Source organism: Leucoraja erinacea, chromosome 4, assembly GCF_028641065.1.
Source record: "Leucoraja erinacea ecotype New England chromosome 4, Leri_hhj_1, whole genome shotgun sequence".
Taxonomy (NCBI): domain Eukaryota; kingdom Metazoa; phylum Chordata; class Chondrichthyes; order Rajiformes; family Rajidae; genus Leucoraja; species Leucoraja erinaceus.
The window spans coordinates 32,107,730-32,129,998 of NC_073380.1; the positions used below are offsets into that span (position 1 = coordinate 32,107,730).

Sequence of the window (22,269 nt, forward strand, 5' to 3'; positions counted from 1 at the left end):
TAATTCACTGGACGTTTTCAAGAGAGAGTTATATTTAGCTCATAGGGCTAACAGAATCAAGGGATATGGCGAAAAAGCAGGAATGGGGTACTGATTTTGGATGATTAGCCATGATCATATTGAATGGCGGTGCTGGCTCGAAGGCCTACTCCTGCACCTATTTCTCTATGATTTTCTATGTTTCTATGAATTGTTGGTTGTGAATTGTTCCCAAATGGTAATTTTCCAGATTTTAACTATCTCCCTTTGACCACATGTGAGCAAATCTTTTTGGTTAATGAAACACGTAGCAATTGTTTGTCCCAATTAATTGCTACCTGTTGGCTCGAAGGGCCGAATGGCATAATACTGCACCTATTTTCTATGTTTCCATTCAAGTGCATGTCCAGATAGTTTTTAAATGTGGGAGTACCTGTCCCCAAAACCTCCTCATGCGGTGTGATCCAGTTTGCAACCACACTTTGGGTGAAATAATATTTCCACAGATTCCCTCCAACCCTCTCACTCCTCACATTAAACAGAATGTAATTAATTTATTTATTAGCCAAGTATATAAACATACAAGGAATTTGATTTGCCAATAGTCATAGAAAAAGCAACAAGATGCATAACCATGTAAAGATTAAACATAACCGGCCCCCACAATGGTGCTGGATCATTTCATGTGTCTCTGTATAGGAAGATGTTTTTCACTATCCATCTTGAAAAATGACAGGAGATGTAATAAGCTCAATGAATGATAGAATGGTAAGAATTACTGAAGAACAGAGGGACCTTGGTCTACATGTTCAAAGATCCCTGAAGGCAGCAACACAGGTATATAAGGTGGTAAAAAAAAGGCTTATGGGATACTTGCCTTCAATAGAGCAATGGGGTTATTGTGCAACTGAACCAGAGAGCAGTGCTGAACTACTATCTACCTCTGATGTCCCTTGGGCTATTCTTGACTGGACCTTGCTGGCTTTACCTTGCACTAAACATTGTTCGTTTGTCATGTATCTATAGACTGTAAATGGATTGATTTAATCATGTATTGTCTTTCTGCTGCCTGGTTAGCACACAACAAAAAGCTTTTCACTGTACCTCAGTGCACGTGACAATAAACTAAACCGAACTGAAACTGAACTATATAAAACACTAGACTAAGTTGAGTCCCAGTCACATGGGAGGCCTGGCCCCCCAACACAACCCGTTCCCCCACCGCAATATTCCACCACTCACCCATAGCCAGCCCCTAACTGCTCAGGTGCGGCTCATTTCCCCTCATCCCCGAGCACTCCCTCCTCCTCCTCTTCATGTGTGGGAGGGGAGCAGGGGGGGGGGGGGAGGGTGGAAGGTGGGTGTGGGAGGAGGCCATGGGGTGAGGATGGGTGTGTGTGGACGGGGAGGTGTAGGATGGGGGGTAAGAGTGTGTGTATGTGCGGGGAGGGGGCCATGTGGGGGAGGGAGGAGGGATGTGGGAGGGGGCTGTGTGGGGAGGGGTGTGTGTGTGTGGGGGGGGTGGGTGTGGGCGGTGGGTGGTGGGGGAGTGGGTGGTGTGGGTGGAGGGGTGTGGGGGGCAGGGGGGTGTGGGGGCAGGGGTGGGGGCAGGGGGGGTGTGGGGGGGCAGGGGAGGGGGAGGGGGGGGGGGGCTGGCGGTGTGGGAGGGGTGTCTGTGGGGGGTGTGTGTGGGGGGTGGGGGTGTGTGAGTGGGTGTGTGGGGGGGTGTGTGTGTGGGGGGGTGGGTGTGTGGGGGGGGGGGGTGTGTGTGTGTGTGGGTGGGGGGGGAGTGGGTGTGTGGGGGGGGAAGAGGGTTGTAGGGGCGGGGGTTGTGGGGGGGTGGGATGGTGTGGGCGGTGGTGTGTGTGTAGGGGGCGGTGTGTGTGTGGGGGGGGATGTGTGTGTAGGCAGGGGGTGTGGGGCCTGGGGGCTTGTGGGGGGAGGAGTGTGGGGGCAGGGGGGAAGTTGTGGGGGGAGAGGGGTGGAAGAGCCATGGGGGAGAGGGGGGGCATCATGGGGGGGGGGGGGGGGGGGAGGAGCCAGTGGGGGACCAGAGGGGTAGGGGCTGGAATTGGCGGTGCAATTTGGACTCACAGCGGGTGCTGGTTGTTCTCGTCTGCCGGGATCAGAGTCCCCGCTTTCCGTTTGGCGACATCGGCGCCATCTCCGACACCGCACCGGGCTGGGCTGGGCTGGGCTGGGCTGGGCTGGGCTGGGGTGGGCTGGGGTGGGCTGGGTCTCCGAATATGGGCTGGGCTGGGTCTCCCATGCTGGGCTGAGTCGGGTCCTTCCGAAAGTCCCGGGGGGTGGTTGGAAACCCCCGCTGGCCATTCTCAGCTCTAGTAAAAACATGATGGCGCAGGAAGGGGCAGACCATCCCAGGGAGTGACAGGGGAAGAGACTAATCCACGCGGCGCTGACTGGCAGGAGAAAAGATCGATCTGCGCATGCGCGGATTTTAAGATTTTAGTGCTATCGCTTACTTTTACAACAAATCAATGACCGAAACGGAATAAAAACTTGGTGCATAGATAGATAGATAGATAGATAGATAGATAGATAGATAGATAGATGATAGATAGATAGATAATAATAGATAGATAGATAGATGATAGATAGATAGATAGATAGATAGATAGATAGATAGGATGGATAAATAGATAGATAGATAGATAGATAGATGGATAGATAGATAGATAGATAGATAGATAGATAGACAGACAGACAGATAGATAGATAGATAGATAGATAGATAGATAGATAGATAGATAGATAGATAGATAGATAGATAGATAGATAGATAGATAGATAGATAGATAGACAGGAAGGCTGGCATAAGGTCATAAGTGATAGGAGCAGAAACAGTACATTCGGCACATCAAGTCTACTCTGCCATTCAATCATGGATGTGGAGGGGACAGAGAAAATTCACCAGGATGTTGCATGGGATGGAGTATTTCAGGTTTGAGGTTGGATAAATGGATTTATTGTCCTTGGAGAAGGCTGAAGGGAACTGAGATAGTCTTTTATGAGGGCTTGGCACTGGAAATAGAGGGGGAAAGGTTTACGGTGAGAGGGTAGGAATTTAAAGAAGATCTGAGATAAAATTGACACACAGGACGTGCCATTTATCAAGAATGAACTGACAGAGGGCAGATGGGATTACTAGATTTGGCTGGCAACTATCTTTCGAGAGGTACATAGATAGGAAAATCACAGAGCAATACAGGTCTAATACAGGGAAATGGGATGTATGGATCGGCATCATAGTTGGCATAGCCAAGGTGATCCTCAAAGTCCTTTATGTGCAGAACAATTCTATGATTCTATAAATAGGATAGATAGGGAGAAACGTTTCCCCTTGGCAGATATGCATATAATCAGAGGACAGTTTTAAAGTAAGGGGAGGAGATTTAGAAGTGATTTGAGAAGTACCTTTTCACCCAAAGGGTGAACATGTTGGCCATGAGCTGATGGAAGCCGGCATCCTTACAACATTTGGAAGCATGGGGTTATGGGTAAACTGTATTTTTACAGGTAGGAACTTAATGACACAGTGGCCTGTTTCCATGTTGTTGATTCTCACTGCACACTTCTATTTACTTCTATTTTCTCCAACAGGCTTTCAAATGCAATGCACAATGATAATGTCAGGTGACTGAGGTCACAATGCCATCCAGGGCTATGGCGGCCTGAGAAGCCACATTGTGGTTCGCCCTTTTGAAGTAAGTGTAGAACGCATTGAGTTAATCTGAGAGTGATGCCTTGTTATTGCGTGAGCTGCCACTTAGTTTTATCTTGGCAAAAATGGTGGCGTGCAAGCATTGCCGCAGCTGCCGGACGCCTGTCTCATCCTCCAGTTTAGAGCATAAGTGTGTCTGTCTTTCTGATCATACCTGAACTTCCAACATGAACTTGTGTCACCAGACTTAAATTCCAAACAGAGGCATGTCACCATTCCTTCTCTCCAGAATTGCTGTCTGTCCCGTTGAGTTACTCCAGCATTTAGTGTTTATCTTGAATTCCAGAGATCTGGTCCTCAATAGATTGTGAACCTCCAGGTTCATCAAATTCCATTTTCCCCAGTCCAAACCTGTTCTCATCCCATTCAATTTGGCCCCTCTCAAGTTTTCTGATTTTTAACTTGGTCTGGTCCACAGGCTTTCCCAGAGCTATTCAAAACTTTATGATATTATGATTCTGTCTCCTAAATGTACCTGGACATGATGTATATTATTTTATTGAACAAACTCCAGCAATGCTGCTTTCCTTGTTGGGCTAGAAACAAACCAACCAAAAAGATTGCTGGAACACAATTAAAAACCTCCCTCCCACTTTCCCCATTATCGTTTGCTTTTTGGACAGTTACACTATTACCATAATGCTATAGCTGTTGTGTACCTCTGCAATTTCCTTAGCAGTTTACTCCTCAATATTTGTCCTTTTTTGTTAATGGCCTAGAGAATAGTCCCTGTTCAGTAAACCTTCGTTATAATCAAACGATCAAGTGACGAGCAGAATTAGGCCATTCGGCCCATCAATCTACTCTGCCATTCAATCATGGCTGATCTATCTCTCCCTCCTAACCTCATTCTAATGTCTTCTCTCCATAACCTCTCATACCTGTAATGGATCATAGAGGGGGTAATGGTGTCCATTATTGCCAATCGTCCATCATAACCAAGTAAAGGGGTACTGACTAATAGCATATCATTGTATAAATAGTAGAAACAAAGTCTGCAAATGCTGGTCAATTCAAAGAAGGGCCCAAAGTGTTGGAGTAACTCAGCAGGTCAGGCAGCATCTCTGGAGAACATAGATAGGTGTTTCAGGTCAAGACCCTTCTTCAGACGTTTGGTCTGGAATCTAGGTGAATTGAGGCGAGGATTGGGGGAGTCGTTGGTCGTGGCCCACGGTCGGCCCGAGAGCAAGTAAGGACCGGTGGTGGTGGTGGCAGCAGCGGCTGGTGCAGCCTGGAAACGGCCGAGGAAGCTGTGTGGGCTGGCAGTGGTGGCAGTAGGTCCAGCCTGGAGCAGCTGGGGAGGTGGTGCAGGCCCATGCCAGCAACTCGGCCTAGTGGTGAAGGTCAGTAGGTCTGGCGTGGAAGCAGCCGGGGAGGGGGTGTGAGCCGGGGATGACTTTGGCAGCCGGGCCTGGATGTGGCCATGGAGACAATGTGGACCGAGGGTGGCGTCTGCAGCTCAGCCTGGGTCGGTGGGTCCATCCGCTGTAACCAAAATCCCTAATAAAGAGGTCCATAATAACTAGGCTATACTGTAATATAATTGAACCTCAATTGCCATAAAAGTTATACTGCTGTTAAGGTAAGCTAATTTTATCTGTACCTTGCAAGATTAAAAAGTTCCATCTAGAGTCAGAATAATTGAAAATCCCCATATGTCCATGTTTGTTAATGATCCTACGTGTATTTTGGTGAATCATGCAGAATTCCGTGACCAAAACTGTTTCATCTGTTGTGAAGGGATGCTGGAAGATGGGGGAAATATTAGTGCAAGTGTGTTTGATGCAATATATTCCAAAGATGTGAGGCACTATGTCATTAAAATATTAATTGCACGGAATCAATATCAGGAGTTTCAACTTCAAGAGCTGAAATCATCCAGCAGATGAAAAAAAAAGTCCATAGATGACAAGAGAAAATTAATATTTAAAATAACTATTTCTTCTGTTGAATCGAGTGAGATCAGTTTTTCTTTAGTGCATAATCATGTATTCCATTAGCAATGTTGGTCGCCAAGATATTTGAAAGTCGTGTCAAATTAGTAATTCATCTCATTAATCAGATAAGTAAATTCCATTTTGCAATTCAAGTCATGTTTTCCATGTTCCTGCAACAGACACATAATTCAACTCATCCTATTTGATAGCTCAATTAAGGATAATTTTAAGATGTTAATTAGGAAGCATTAGCAAGATAATAAGATTAGTAATGTAAAATCTTATTGACTTCATTATACTTATGTGACAGGAACAAACAAACAGCCACAAGATTAAAAAAAATAAGATCATCAAAAAAATAAACGCATAGGTTTCAGAATGTGTCAGCTTTCTCCACTCATATTTTGCAAAGAAATTCCATTGATTAGTAAATGCCTAAACCGTTAACAAAGTTTTAGTGTCTCCACTTTAGTTTAGTTTAGTTTTGTTTAGAGATACAGTGCGAAAACAGGCCCTTCGGCCCACAAGTCCGTGCTGACCAGTGATCCTTGCATATTAACGCGATCCTACACACACTGGACAATTTTACATTTATACCAATTAACCTACAAACCTGTACGTCTTTGGAGGGTGAGAGGAAACCAAAGATCTCAGAGAAAATCCATGCAGGTCACAGGGAGAACATACAAACTGCGTACAGAAAAACTCCCATAGTCAGGATCGAACCTGTAGCCCCTGGTGTTCTAAGGCATCAACTCTGCCACTGCTCCATCATGCCACCCATGTAATTGTTCTCATCAGAATCCATTACAGTTATAAGTGCATGAGCTGCTTTTAGGCATTGCTTGCCAACTCACAATGGTGTTATGTATTCAGAACAGGCTAACAATTAGAAGACAGAAGCGTAGTGGAAAGTCATTATTCAGGTTGGATGTCTGTAACCAGTGGAGTTCGGCAGGGATCTGTGCTGGCATCTCTGTTGTTTGTGATATATATTAATGACATGAACATAAATGTTGATGGGTTGGTTAGTATGTTTTCAGACATTAAGATTGCTGGAGTTGCAGTCTGTGAGGAAGGTTGTCAAAATAGACAGCGGAAAATAGATCAGCTACAGAAATGGTCTGGCAAATGGCAGACAAAGTTTAATCTGAGCAGGTGTAAGATGTTGTACTTTGGGAGGTCAAATGTAAGGGGAAAGTATATGGTTAATGGCAAGATCCTAAACAACATTAATGTACTGAAGAATTTTGGGGTCCAAGTCCATAGCTCCCTGAAAGTGGCAACACAAGTAGAGAGAGTGACAAAGGCAGCATATGGTATGCTTACCTTCATTGGTCAGAGAATTGATCATAACAGCCAGGAAGTCATGATGCAGCTTTACAGGACTTTGGTTAGGCCTCATTTGAAGTTTTGTGTACAGTTCTGCTTGCCCCGTTACACAGAGGATATGGAAGATGTCAAGAGGACACAGAAGAGGTTTACCAGAATGCTACATGGATTAGAAGAATGCCGGAGGTTAAGGGGAGACCGGATAGAAATATGTTAAATTATGAGAGGTATGAGAAAATGAGTTGTGGACAGTCATAACATTTTTCCCATGGTGGAAATGCCAAGGACTAGATGGCATAGATTTAAGGTCAAAGGAGCAAAGTTTAAACACTAAAGGCAGGTACTGCTGTGCATCTGCATGCAACAAATGGAGACAGAAGTTAACGTGTTGTCTCTTATAAGCATCCAAACAAAGCTGTAATTGAGACGAGGAGAGGGAAAGTATTGGCATCAGACTTAGATACAAGCATCAATGACTGAGTGCAATTCTGGGAAGGGATTGATAAGTTGGTGGCGTATTTTTATTATCATATGCTCTCTCTATGATTAGACACAGAATAAAGTCAGCAAAAAATATTGACTTTTGGCCTGTTCATAATTATGGTGCTGCGCCAATGGTTGGCTTTGTGAAAGTAATGTTTAAACACATGTAATTCTCCCCTCCACTTATTGTCTCATGAAACAACCATCTTCAGCCTGCTTTTCTAATGAAGACAGTTTTAACGCGGATAGTTCCAAACACTCACTAGATTCATAAGATCAAGCCTGAAGGCTTTGTGTCTCAATGCAAGGAGCATTCATAATAAGGTGGATGAGTTGAATGTGCAGATAGCTATTAATGACTATGATATAGTTGGGATCACGGAGACATGGCTCCAGGGTGACCAAGGCTGGGAGCTGAACATCCAGGGATATTCAATATTCAGGAGGGATAGACAGAAAGGGAAAGGAGGTGGGGTAGCGTTGCTGGTTAGAGAGCCGATTAACGCAATAGAAAGGAAGGACATTAGCTTTGAGGATGTGGAATCGATATGGGTAGAGCTGCGAAACACTAAGGGGCAGAAAACGCTAGTGGGAGTTGTGTACAGGCCACCTAACAGTAGTAGTGGAGTTGGGGATGGCATCAAACAGGAAATTAGAAATGCGTGCAACAAAGGTAAAACAGTTCTAATGGGTGACTTCAATCTACATATAGATTGGGTGAATCAAATTGGCAAGGGTGCTGAGGAAGAGGATTTCTTGGAATGTATGCGGGATAGTTTTCTAAACCAACATGTAGAGGAACCAACGAGAGAGCAGGGACTGGGTATTGAGTAATGAGGAAGGGTTAGTTAGCAGTCTTGTTGTGCATGGCCCCTTGGGCAAGAGTGACCATAATATGGTTGAGTTCTTCATTAGGATGGAGAGTGACATCGTTAATTCAGAAACAAGGGTCCTGAACTTAAAGAAAGGTAACTTTGAGGGTATGAGATGTGAATTGGCCAAGATAGACTGGCGATTGATTCTTAATGGGCGGTGGGCGGTGCGACTCTCGTCAGCAGCGGCCTCTGCAGTCCGTCTGTCTTTTTATTATTTTTGTCTCGTTTCTATGTAGTTTTTATTTTTATTATTTTTTTTGTCGGGGTATGTGGGGTGGGGGGGAGGGGGTAACTTTAAAATATTTCCCCTGCACGGGAGACCCGACCTTTTCTTGTCGGGTCTCCGTTGTCGTTGGGGCTGCAACGTGGAGCGGCCTCCAACAGGAACGACCTGGGGCTCCAGTTGCGGAGCTGCGGTCCTACTCACCGTCGCGGAGCTGGCCGAGTCTGGAGCGGGTGAAGCTGTGGTGGAGCGCTGCTGCGACCCGACCCCCGGAGATTCGGAGGCTACAACCGCGGGTCTGGCGGACGGCAACACCGGAAGTCCGCGGGTCCCTGGTGGGAGACCGCTTTTCGGGGCTTCCGCAGCGGCGACTTCTCCCGCCCGAGTTGCGGGGTTGAAGAGCACCTGGAGCGGGGACACTTACCATCGCCCCGCGCGACTTGGAATGGCCGCGGGACTTTGCGAGCGCACGCCGGGGCTCTAACACCAAGACCCGGTGCGCGACCTTGCATCACCCGGCGTGGCTTTAATGGCCGCGGGACAATCACCATCGCCCGCCGGGGGCTTTGACTTTGACTCTGACATCGGGGGGGAGTGCAGGGGAGAGATAAGTTTTTTTGCCTTCCATCACAGCGCTGTGATGGATGTTTGTGTAAATTGTGTTGTGTCTCGGGTCTTTTTCATTTTGTGATGTATGGCTGCAGAAACGATATTTCGTTTGGACCTCAACGGGGTCCAAATGACAAATAAATTGTATTGTGTGATATTGTGTGATTAATGGGTTGACGGTGGATATGCAATGGAAGGCATTTAAAGACTGCATGGATGAACTACAACAATTGTTCATCCCAGTTTGGCAAAAAAATAAATCAGGGAAGGTAGTGCATCCGTGGATAACAAGGGAAATCAGGGATAGTATCAAAACAAAAGATGAAGCGTACAAATTAGCCAGAAAAAGCAGCCTACCAGAGGACTGGGAGAAATTCAGGGACCAGCAGAGGAGGACAGAGGGCTTAATTAGGAAAGGGAAAATAGATTATGAAAGAAAACTGGCAGGGATCATAAAAACTGACTGCAAAAGCTTTTACAGATATGTGAAGAGAAAAAGGTTAGTTAAAACAAATGTAGCTCCCTTGCAGTCAGAAACGGGTGAATTGATCATGGGGAACAAGGACATGGCAGACCAATTGAATAACTACTTTGGTTCTGTCTTCACTAAGGAAGACATAAAAAATCTGCCGGAAATAGCACGGGACCACGGGTCAAATGAGATGGAAGAACTGAGTGAAATCCAGGTTAGCCGGGAAGTGGTGTTAGGTAAATTGAATGGATTAAAGGCCGATAAATCCCCAGGGCCCGATAGGCTGCATCCCAGAGTATTAAGGAAGTAGCCCCAGAAATAGTGGATGCATTAGTGATAATTTTTCAAAACTCTTTACATTCTGGAGTAGTTCCTGAGGATTGGAGGGTAGCTAATGTAACACCACTTTTTAAAAAGGGAGGGAGAGAGAAAACGGGGAATTACAGACCAGTTAGTCTATCGTCGGTAGTGGGGAAACTGCTAGAATCAGTTATTAAAGATGGGATAGCAGCACATTTGGAAAGTGGTGAAATCATTGGACAAAGTCAGCATGGATTTATGAAGGGTAAATCATGTCTGATGAATCTTATAGAATTTTTCGAGGATGTAACTAGTAGAGTGGATAAGGGAGAACCAGTGGATGTGTTATATTTGGACTTTCAGAAGGCTTTCGACAAGGTCCCACATAAGAGATTAGTATACAAACTTAAAGCAGATGGTATTGGGGGTTCAGTATTGATGTGGATAGAGAACTGGTTGGCAGACAGGAAGCAAAGTGTAGGAGTAGGGTCCTTTTCACAATTTCACTAGTGGGGTACCGCAAGGCTCAGTTCTGGGACCCCAGCTATTTACGATATATATTAATGATTTGGACGAGGGCATTGAGTGCAACATCTCCAAGTTTGCGGATGACACGAAGCTGGGGGCAGTGTTAGCTGTGAGGATGATGCTAGGAGGCTGCAAGGTGACTTGGATAGGCTGGGTGAGTGGGAAAATGCATGGCAGATGCAGTATAATGTGGATAAATGTGAGGTTATCCACGTTGGTGGCAAAAACAGGAAACTAGATTATTATCTGAATGGTGGCCGATTAGGAAAGGGGGAGATGCAACGAGACCTGGGTGTCATGGTACACCAGTCATTGAAAGTAGGCATGCAGGTGCAGCAGGCAGTGAAGAAGGCAAATGGTATGTTAGCATTCATAGCAAAAGGATTTGAGTATTGGAGCAGGGAGGTTCTTCTGCAGTTGTACAGGGTCTTGGTGAGATTACACCTGGAGTATTGCATACAGTTTTGGTCTCCTAATCTGAGGAAAGACATTCTTGCCATAGAGGGAGTACAGAGAAGGTTCACCAGACTGATTCCTGGGATGTCAGGACTTTCATATGAAGAAAGACTGGATAGACTCGGTTTGTACTCGCTTGAATTTAGAAGATTGAGGAGGAATCTTATAGAAACTTACAAAATTCTTAAGGGGTTGGACAGGCTAGATGGAGGAAGATTGTTCCCGATGTTGGGGAAGTCCAGAACAAGGGGTCACAGTTTAAGGATAAGAGGGAAATCTTTTAGGACCGAGATGAGGAAAACCTTTTTCACACAGGGAGTGGTGAATCTCTGGAATTTTACTTCGGAGTCACGTGAGGGACTCCATGAAAGAAGCCCGCTACGACGCATGCGTGTCATATCGCATACACGCATTCAACGAGTCAGAAGTGGGAGAGGACGTCTCCCTAGAGAGAAATGCAAAGAAGCAGGTAAGAGACTGAAAACATTTTTCCACTTACCTTGCAGGTAGGAAATACAAGAAGCTGCAGGAGCTGGAGAGGAGACTGCAGAAATATTGCAGCCAGAACCAGCAGCAGCAGTTAGCGTGAATCCTCTGGAGGGGATTCCCAAACGGCTATTTTTAGCACAGAACAGCTGTGCCCGACGTCGTTCCCCGCACCGGCAAGATTGACTGTTGCCGGGCGGGAAACAAAGCTACACGGCCCGGGGAGTTTCTAGACCAAGTCGGGTCTATTGTTTAGATGCAGTCGCTAGGGGCTCCGCAGCTGATTGAAGCAGCTGCACCACCCGGGAGAGAGAGAGAGCCGACATCGGGGACAGCAGCCCATGGACCTGCGCTACGGGGTCCGTGGGGCTGCGGGAGGAAGGACGTTCCTCCGAAAACGGCAGGCTGAAAACCAGTGCAGGTAAGAACAAATTTCCCTTACCTTTTTGGTGCTTTTTTCCAGACGTGCTTGCTGTATTCTGAAGAGACTGGTGTGTTGCTGAACAGCAGGGAGCCAGCTAAGGACGTCAGGGCACAGCCACAGGTCGTTACTGTGTGTTGCTGAACAGCAGGCAACCAGCTACTGATGTCAGTATAGAGCTGAAGGGCTGCTAACACAGAGTTTGCTGTTGTTTAATGACCAGCAGCAGGCAGCAATAAATGTCGGCACCAGCATCTCCCAGATGGGAGCGAGTGCCAAACTTCACCCTAAATGGGTAGAGGTGCCCGTGAGTACCAGGACCATGGGGAACGGTCCAGTGCCCGTAGGCATGGGGACGGGCTGTGGGATATACCGCGTGCGACTAGTGCCCGAGAGCACCAAGGTCGGCAGGAGCGGTCCCATATATTAAGCACCCGCGACGACTAGTGCCCGAGAGCATGTAAGTCGGCTGGAGCGGTTTGCTGGAGTAAAATTCTCCATAGTGGCAGGCTCCGGGATTGGAGGATAGCCACAGTGGGCAAATAATATAAGTCCCACAGCAGTTTCCCATATGGGCTGCATGAAATGTCGGACGCCTCTGAGGAGGGTATGGAAGGTCTGACGGGGTAAAGCCTGAGCAGGTGATTGAGCCACTGTCCCCTATTGAAGGGGGGGAAACAACCTGCCGAACATGATGAGCAGTACTGCCAGCAGAACTCACGGAGAATGATTTCGAGAGGATGGCTGTGAGTATTGAAGGACTGTGAGTCCACCCATTAACTTCAAGCTAATAGTTTGCTGAAGTGTTGGCAAGGGTTCTATACCCCGGGAATATTGTGGTGCTCTCAATGTAGCCAATGTTACAGGTGCATTTGCAGACGTGTTGGGAAGGCCGTAATACTCTGAAAGGTCTCATGGCGGGCATACAGCTTTGGCCCGCATGTTTTTAATAAAGGTGTACAAAATTAGTGACCTTAAGGATGCCATTAGCACTATTTTTGGAAATGTGTAGTTGAAGGGCCATTCAGCCAGCTCTAGACCCTACTTCACTATACTATGTGAGCAAAGGGCTATAGACCCCGTTATTTGGGGGGGGGGGGGGAGACCTGTCTAAACAGGTAAAGAATTGGCGTGGTGGCTTGACTTTGGGGCTGATTAAAGCATCCAAAGGATTTCTGGGGAAGACATTGGGGGGATATTGCAACTTCATGTTGATGCTTGGTGTAATATATCCATGGACAGATATATCCTTAGCAGTTTTAAGGGATATCTGATAGAGTTCTACACGAACAAAACCCTCCAGTACATAACCGGATAGATATACATGCTGGTATGAAATAAACTAAACCTGAACAACAGGATTTGTCTCAAACATCTTTATTAGAAATAAGAAAGATGGGGGATGCCGTATTATTATGGATTATCAATACTTCACAATGTTGTGCAATATATTCATTTTAAAAATGGATATGTTTAGCAGTGCAAAGATTTAGTGTGCAGCAGGCTAGTCTATGGGAAGTATTAATTTAAGATCCTTGCTATTCAATTTCAAACTGGGGGAAAAATTTTTAAACCAGTGTTGGGACTGCTGCAACACCAAAATCATAGAATTATGGTATAGTTGGATGATATCCTTATTGTGGGAATAACTTAGGAATCGGCATGTTAGGCAGTGGTTGCCACTAATCAATTGTTTGTGCAGCTGGGATGCATTGTCCATCCACTTAAGTCAAAATTGACACCATTAACACATTTAATATGTTAATGACTTACTAATATGGAAAGCCACAGAGGTCAACTCGGCTGTGCTATTACAAACAGATGCCAGTGCAATTGGTTATGGTACAACTGATACCATCTCGAGCTATGGGGGAGATGGAATATATAAGAAGCTAACCTACATAACACTAAGGGTTAGAAATGTTAAGTGCATTTCATGGGCAAAAATCTTATTGCTCAGGAATGAAACTGCAGCATGGTAGATGGTAGATAGATAATACCTCGGTGATGGCATATTTAAGTCATATGGGTGGAAAGATATCACCAGCTTGTGATGAATTGGCAAATTAAACTTGGGAATGGTGTGTCCAAAGGAATATTTGGTTATGGGCTACGTATCTACCAGGGATACTAAATCAGTGGCAGACACCAGGCCACGAAAAATTATTGGAAGTACTAAATGGATTTTGGATAGATGGTATTTGCTAAAATCAGTAAAGTAGGTAAGGCCGGATATTAGAATTGCATCCGGGGTTAAATCACCAGTTACCGAGGTATGTATCATTGATACCAGATCCTGAGGCAGAAGCTACAGATGCTGTTTCACTGCACTAGGGGAGGGGTTTTTCATTTATGTATTACCTCCTTGTCTATTTATAAATTTGGGGTACGAAGGGACATTCAACAGGAATCGGCATTGGGGATGTCTTAGTACCTGATTGGCTTACCCAACTATGGTTTTTCCGGGGTACAGGACATGGTGCTGGAACCATGTATAACGGTAGACGTAGTCCTAAGTTGCTGGTGCATCCAGTAACTGAGGATACCTATCCATGTCATAGAAAATATTGATTTAGTAGGTTGTAGACTCTAAAACACCGCTATGGGACATGGGGCTATCAAAAGAACTGTGGACATGATCACAGCAGCACGAAGAAGGTCTACTCTATAACAGTATTTAGGTCATATTAAAATGGACTAATTACTGCCATGATAACTTTCTGGACCACAGAAATAAGGATGTTCCGGGGGTGCTACAGTTGCTTACCAGCCTGCAATATGGAGGACTGTGTTTCAGCACTGTGAATAATGCCGAAAGTGCATTGTCAAGTTAATAATGGCAAGAAACAGTAAGATAACTATATTTGGAATGTAAGTGTGGCTTTGATCTTGCTAAGGGATTGGTCGCCGGCTACAGCATTAAATCTGGATAACTAACTAGAAATGGTAATGCTGATAGCGCTAGTCACAGTGCATAAGCTCCAGTTATTGCTAAAAGTAAGACTGGATGGCTTCACTATTGCGGCACGAAGATTGAGTTTGTGATCCAGGACCGTATTATTAAACAAAATAGGCCAGGATTAGCGGGGCAGGTCATAGAATTGATGGCCTACCCGGAGGACAATGCCTCTGTATAGTAAAGTACGGTTTTGTTATACAGTAAAGAAAAAAGGCTATCAGAGGCAAGGAATTGGCGTTTAATCAGCTATAAGATACTGTACCATAGAGTGTAACTCAGACCATTTCGCGGTGGCTGAAATATGGGATATGATAGGCGGGAGTGGACAATAACATATTTAATTCTCACCCCACCAGGGCTGCAGCTACATCTGCAGCAAAACACCTTGATGTATCCATGGACCAAATCCTCAGGATTGCAGGATGGTTGTCGGAGAAAACGTTTCAGAAATGTTAACAAACCAGTTAGCAGTATGGGAACGTTTTTTCGGGGAACAATTTTAAGTTCTGTATGATAATTTATCCCTGAAGAATACAGGGTTATGATTTGAATTAATTCGATATTATTTATCATTTCCATTAAATAATTGGTATGAATGCTTTGAATATAATTAACAATTTCTCTCTAACTACCAAGACAGTTGTGAAGCATGGACTCGTTTCCACGGCATGAGGTCACAGAGCTTTGAAATCTTTCATGGAGTCCCTCACGTGACTCCGAAGTAAAATAGTAAGATTAAACGAGAACTTACCAGTTTGAAGTTTGATCTGTATTTTATGAGGAGGAACGTTGAGGGAATACATGCCCTCCGCTCCCACCCTCATAGGGTCATATCTTAAGCTGGTATCTCTTTGATAATCTTGCTATTTTAGGTCAATATAGGGTATCTGTGACCTCACACCGCTGCTTTGAAGGATGACACGCATGCGTCGTAGCGGGCTTCTTTCATGTATTCCCTCAACGTTCCTCCTCATAAAATACAGATCAAACTTCAAACTGGTAAGTTCTCGTTTAATCTTACTATTCTCTGCCGCAGAAGGTAGTTGAGGCCAGTTCATTGGCTATATTTAAGAGGGAGTTAGATGTGGCCCTTGTGGCTAAAGGGATCAGGGGGTATGGAGAGAAGGCAGGCACAGGATACTGAGTTGGATGATCAGCCATGATCATATTGAATGGCGGTGCAGGCTCGAAGGGCCGAATGGCCTACTCCTACACCTATTTTCTATGTTTCTATCATAGGATCATTCCGGAAGTGGTGGTGCTGTGAAACGGCTGCGGCTCGCCTGCCGTCCGTCTGTTTTAACTTTAACTTGTTTATTAGGTTGTGTGTGGGAGGGGGGGGTGAAACGGGGCTTTCTCTCTCTCCCTTCGGGGAAATGCGACTTTCTTGTCGTATCCCCCTTCTCGTCCCCCGTCTGAGCTGAGGCCTAATGGCAGAGCTGGCGGCCTCCAACCTGCAACTGACCTCGAGGATCCAGAGGTAGAGCCAGCCAGGACTTACCAACGCGAGGCTGACCGTCTTCGAGCTGCGGCGGCGTTCGGGGAGCGGCTCGACTCGGCACTCCGGTGAGGGTGGACGGCGCGTGGCTGAGACACTCCTGTGAGGGCGGCCCGGCTCCCGGTTGGAAGGCGCTCCCGTAGGGGCGGCCCGGAGCGGGGCTGAGACACTCCTGTGAGGGCGGTCCGGTGCGGGGCTGGAAGGCGTTCCCGTGTGGGCGGCCCGGCTCCCAGCTGGAAGGCGCTCCCGTGTGGGCGGCCCGGTGCGGGGCTGAGACGCTCCCGTGTGGGCAGCCCGGTGCGGGGCGGAGACGGTGCTCCGTCGGCTGAGGCGGCGTTCTGGCGGCGGCGACCTGAATCCAGGGCTCGGCCGCGGGCCAGTGGATGACATCGTCGGGAGCTCGCGGGTCACAGGTTGATGCCTGTTTTCCGGAGCTCCCGTGGCAACAACTGCGTCCACTGGACTGGAGGGCGGCAGCTTCGACCATCCCTGGGCCGCGGAGCTTGAACCGCAGGACTGACTTACCATCGCCCGGTGGGGTATCGTCTCAGCGCAGAGGGAGAAGAGGAGGGAAGAGACAGCAACCCTAAGACTTTTGCCTCCATCACAGTGAGGAGGTGCTTGGTGAACTCACTGTGGTGGATGTTAATTTGTGTTTATTGTGTGTTGTTTATTATTACATGTATGGCTGCAGGCAACGACATTTCGTTCAGACCGAAAGATCTGAATGACAAATAAAGGATTCAATTCGATTCAATTCGATTCAATGAGATATGAGCCGAATTAGACCATTCGGCCCATCAAGTCTATGTCATCATTCAATCATGGCTGATCTATCTCTCCCTCCTAACCCCATTTTCCTCTCTACTCCCCATAACCTCTGACACCTGTACTAATCAAGAATCTATCTATCTCTGCCTTAAATATGTCCACTGACTTGGCCCGCACAGATTCTCCCCCCTTAGAATAAAGAAATTCCTCCTCATCTCCTTCCAAAAAGAACGTCCTTTAATTCCGAGGCTATGACCTGTAGTCCTAGACTCTCCTACTAGTGGAAACATCCTCTCCACATCCACTCTATCTAAACCTTTCACAATTCTGTACGTTTCAAATAGGTCCTCCCTCATGTTTCTAAACTCCAGCGGGCCGAGTGCCATCAAACGCTCATCATACCACAGGTATATGTTAACCTACTCATTCTTGTAAACCTCCTCCAGACCCTCTCTGGAGCCAGCACATCCTTCCTCAGAAATGGTGCCCAAAACTGTTCACAATGTTGTTGTTCACAGATTGTCCTTTGTTGGGGCATTTGCTGAACTACTTCATGCACCTGAAGGATTACATACCTGTAGGATTTCTTTATTTCCTCGTGTGATGCTCCTTTCTCTAAACCTAGAATTTGATAAAGTGCATCCCCTGAGGTAGAAAGTGAACGCTGTCTTTGATCAGCCATTTTAACTTAAGGTGCTTGTATCTGGTGCCTGTAAAATAAAATGGAACTAAACTTTATAAGGCAGAAGATTAAAATATTACAGCTTACTTACTGAAATATTGGATGAATTGACCCACAGTTCTGTGCTCGTCTTGCTGGGTATCCATGTGGAAAGATTTTATAATCAAGTCTTGCTTTTTAAGCCAATTGCTACATGTTGAGTCTTGGAATATTAATCAGTGTAAACATTACATTAATTACAAAGCCCCCATAATTGTTTTATGTTGTTAAGTACTTTCCTTGTTTTCCACCTGTGCTTTAAAAGAGATATTCTCAACTACCATTATATACACGCACAGCAAAAATGGACATCACATTTGTTTGCAAATATGCAAGCATTCCCTGCCCTGCATCTGTACAGGAACAGCAATTCCAGAGTGCCCAGGTATGCATGGGGCATAGGTTGCTTCTGGCCCAGGGCCTGGTCTCCAGTTGAAGGTCTGCTGGCTCCTCTGGATCTTAGAATTTAATTGTTATGTTTCAATTAAACAACCTGCCTTGGGATTGCCCTTTGACAAATGCTGGGCTGACACCCTCATCCTTGGTTGATAGTACAAAGCCTGATGGATGAAGCACCACAGGGTGCTCCACTTCCCAATTTCCAGAGAGATCCACAGGGATCTATGTGCTTTCGCTGCATTCTGAATAGAAATGAAACTTTAAGCGAATATACTTTCACTCACAAAAGAAACATAAGTTCATAAGTTCATAAGACAGAGGACCAGAATTAGGCCACCTGATCATTTATTGCTCTCAACCCCGCTCTCCAGTCTTCTTCCCGTTACCATTGACACCTTTACTTATCAAGAAACTACCAGTCTCCATTTTAAAAATACCTAATGACTTGGCCTCCGTTGCTGTCTCTGGCAATGAATTCCACAGATTTGACCACCCTCTGGCTAAAGAAATTCCTCCTAACAGTACGTGACAGCTGGAATAATCTTATGTTCTTACTGTAATTGAACAGCTTTCGCAGCAGGTTTTGTGATCCTAGACAGACATTTTTATATCAGAATGAGCACATCAAACTACAATTTGAAGAATCTTGCATATTATAATAATAATAATAATAATAATAATAATAATAATAATAATAATAATAATAATAATAATAATAATAACTTTATTTGTTAAGCACCTTAAAAACAACCAAAGCTGACCAAAGTGCTGTACAGAAAAAAGAAAACAAGCAAGACATCATAAAACAGGCAGAACAACAGAACATACAACTAACACGAGGCGCATAAATTACATACAAAAATCCAAACAATAAATTAAAAAACATAAAACACGAGTACGAACAACGCAGCAAAACCAAGCAAATAAAGTTAATAAACAATTCAACACCTCACTGGTCTACAAAGGCCATGGAGAATAGATATGTCTTCAGGAGTGACTTAAAAACAGCTAGAGAAGGGGCCTGTTTAACATAGAAATTTGGTGCAGGAGTAGGCCATTCGGCCCTTCGAGCCTGTTTAACGTGCAGAGGCAATTCATTCCACAATCTCGGAGCCGACACAGCAAAGGCACGGTCCCCTCTGAGCTTCCGCTTAGTCTTTGGCTCAATCAGGAGCAGCTGATCATCTGACCTGAGAGAGCGACAATAGACAATAGACAATAGGTGCAGGAGTAGGCCATTCGGCCCTTCGAGCCAGCACCGCCATTCAATGTGATCATGGCTGATCATCCCCAATCAGTACCCCGTTCCTGCCTTCTCCCCATATCCCCTGACTCCGCTATTTTTAAGAGCCCTATCTAGCTCTCTCTTGAAAGTATCCAGAAAACCTGCCCCCACCGCCCTCTGAGGCAGAGAATTCCACAGACTCACCACTCTCTGTGAGAAAAAGTGTTTCCTTGTCTCCATTCTAATTGGCTTATTCTTAAACTGTGGCCCCTGGTTCTGGACTCCCCCAACATCAGGAACATGTTTACTGCCTCTAGCGTGTCCAAACCCTGAACAATCTTATATGTCTCAATGAGATCCCCTCTCATCCTTCTAAACTCCAGAGTGTACAATTAATTATTTTGCATTAATTCTGCTCATGGAATGAATTATTATATGCGTTATATATTTCTGATTGGGACAAACAATTGCTACGAGTTTCATTAACCAAAGAGATTTGCTCACATGTGGTCAAAGGGAGATAGTTAAAATCTGGAAAATTACTATTTGGGAACAATTCACAACAAACAATTAATGGAAACAGAAACATAGAAAAATAGGTGCAGGAGTTGGCCATCGATCATCTAAAATCAGTACCCCGTTCCTGCTATTTCCTCTTCTCCCTTTAGCCTTAAGCGGTAAATCTAACTCTCTCTTTACAGCATCCAGTGAATAGGCATCCACTGCCTTTTATGGCAGAGAATTCCACAGATTCACAACTCTCTGGGTGCAAAAATGTTTCCTCATCTCAGTCCTAAATGGCCTACCCCTTATTCTTAAACTGTGACCCTGGGTTCGGAACACCTCCAACATCGGGAACATTTTTCCTGCATCTAGCCTGGCCAATCCCTTAAGAATTTTATGTCTCTATAAGATCTATGGAAGTTATATAGAAAAACACTTAATTACAACATTTATCATAGCCAGCAGATGTCAGCTATTTTACGTAATCAGACATCAGCTTATTTTATTTAGCCTCATGTGATTGTTAGCCATTTAGCAGCACTTAATTAAATCATTTATCTAGTGATCAAGGCACTAAACAAGTTACTTATTTCTACTTTTGCACCTTTGTGATCTTAATAAATACATTTATATCTTTGTATTAAACATAAACTAATATGTAACAGTATAAAATGGTATGTGTAACATTGGTTTTAACTAAAACATAATGGTGGCAAAGTAGGCATAGCTGGGAGATTAGAAGTAACATTTTGGGATTTAAGGGGTGGCCGAAAGAGGAAGAGATATGAGGGGAAATGTAAAGACTGAACCAAGGTCGGAAGTTAATGGTGGCGAGTCAGAGAATATTAGAATCAAAGATAGATGCATGCGAGAGGAGTACAGCATGCATGGAATTTTCGATCCCTCCCTCCCCATTATCCTTCCCCCCACCCCCATCACGCGATCTCCCCACGCCGGGTCCTCCATTGTTCTTCCCCCTCCCCCACGCCTGTCCTCCACTCCCTCATCGACTGTCAGCCACGTGGTCTGGGGACAGCTCTTCCAAAGCCAACATTGGCGGCATTGTGGTGTAGCGGTAGAGTTGTTGCCTTACAGTGCTTGCAGTGCCAGAGACCCGGGTTCGATCTCGACTAGAGGTGCTGTCTGTACGGAGTTTGTACGTTCTCCCCGTGACCTGCATGGGTTTTCTCCCACACTCCAAAGACGTACAGGTTAGTAGGTTAATTGGCTTGGTGTAAGTGTAAACTGTGTAAGTTGTATAAGTGTAAATTGTCCAGTCCATCACACATACCATCCTCAACACCAGACTCCATCTAAGCTTCAAGCAGCCTTGAGAAAGCAGCCCACATTGACTTTATCTACACTTCATGCTGCCTCAAGAAAGCAGTCAACAAAGTGGTGGAGTAACCCAGCAGGTCAGGCAGCATCTCTTGTGCCATTATTGGTAAACAAGGGGGGGATACAGAGTCTGTTACCCAGGGTAGGGGAATCAAAAATAAAAGGACAAGTGTTTAACGTGAGAACGACAAGATTTGATACAAACCTGAGGAGCATTTTTTTTACTTCAGTAGCTGGTGGATATATGGAACGAGCTGCCAGAGGAGGTAGTTGAGACAGGTACTATAACAGCATTTTAAAGATACAAAGGTAGGAAAGGTTTAGAGGGATATGGGTCAAATGCAAGCATCTGGGGCACTTAGATGGGGCTTGGATGAGTTGAGCGGAAGGGCCTGTTTCTGTGCTGTACAACTGTATGTCTTTATGACTCAATGAAATATCATCCAGAAATGCCGCCTAACTCACTGAGTTACTTGAGTACTTTGTGCCTTTCTTGGTAAACCAGCATCTGCAGTTCCTTGTGTCAACATAACCAAGAACTATTAATTAACCCTGTCATTCCCTCTGCTCCCCTTTCCAACAGGGCCGAAGATACAAAAGGTTGAAAGCACGTAGCAGATTACTGAATGGTCCTCATGAGCCATCAGCTAGGCTCTAGTCCTGGTCTTCCAACCTACATCATTGCAGTTCTTGGACTCTTTCTCTGTAATGTAATGCTGTAATACCATATTCCTCACGTTGATATTTTTCTCTTTGCACTAACTGTTGTACTTGTGTATGACTTGGTTGTACTCATGTTCGGTATGATTTGATTTGATTTGACTAGGTAGCACACAGACAAAAGCTTTTCACTGTACCTCAGGACACTTGACAATAATAAACTAATACCAATATCTGTCACGATAAAATACATGAAAACATATTTCTTTCTCAAGAGATAGTGGTTATATTTCAATTCTATATCTGTTTTATTCCCACCTCTTCATGCACTGGTTAGGCCTAATGTTGACC

General features: G+C 45.2%; 1 protein-coding gene across 3 annotated transcripts in view; it reads right to left on the reverse strand.

The window, feature by feature from the left end:
• The window catches only part of LOC129696253 (dnaJ homolog subfamily C member 5-like), a 156,571-nt gene that overhangs the window by 31,692 nt on the left and 102,610 nt on the right, over positions 1–22,269 (reverse strand). For all 3 annotated transcript variants that reach the window (XM_055633978.1, XM_055633977.1, XM_055633976.1), the window contains one exon: positions 17,647–17,781. In XM_055633978.1, the coding sequence (XP_055489953.1) occupies positions 17,647–17,753 (107 nt within the window). In that variant the 5' untranslated portion in view covers positions 17,754–17,781. The remainder of the gene's footprint in view (positions 1–17,646; positions 17,782–22,269) is intronic.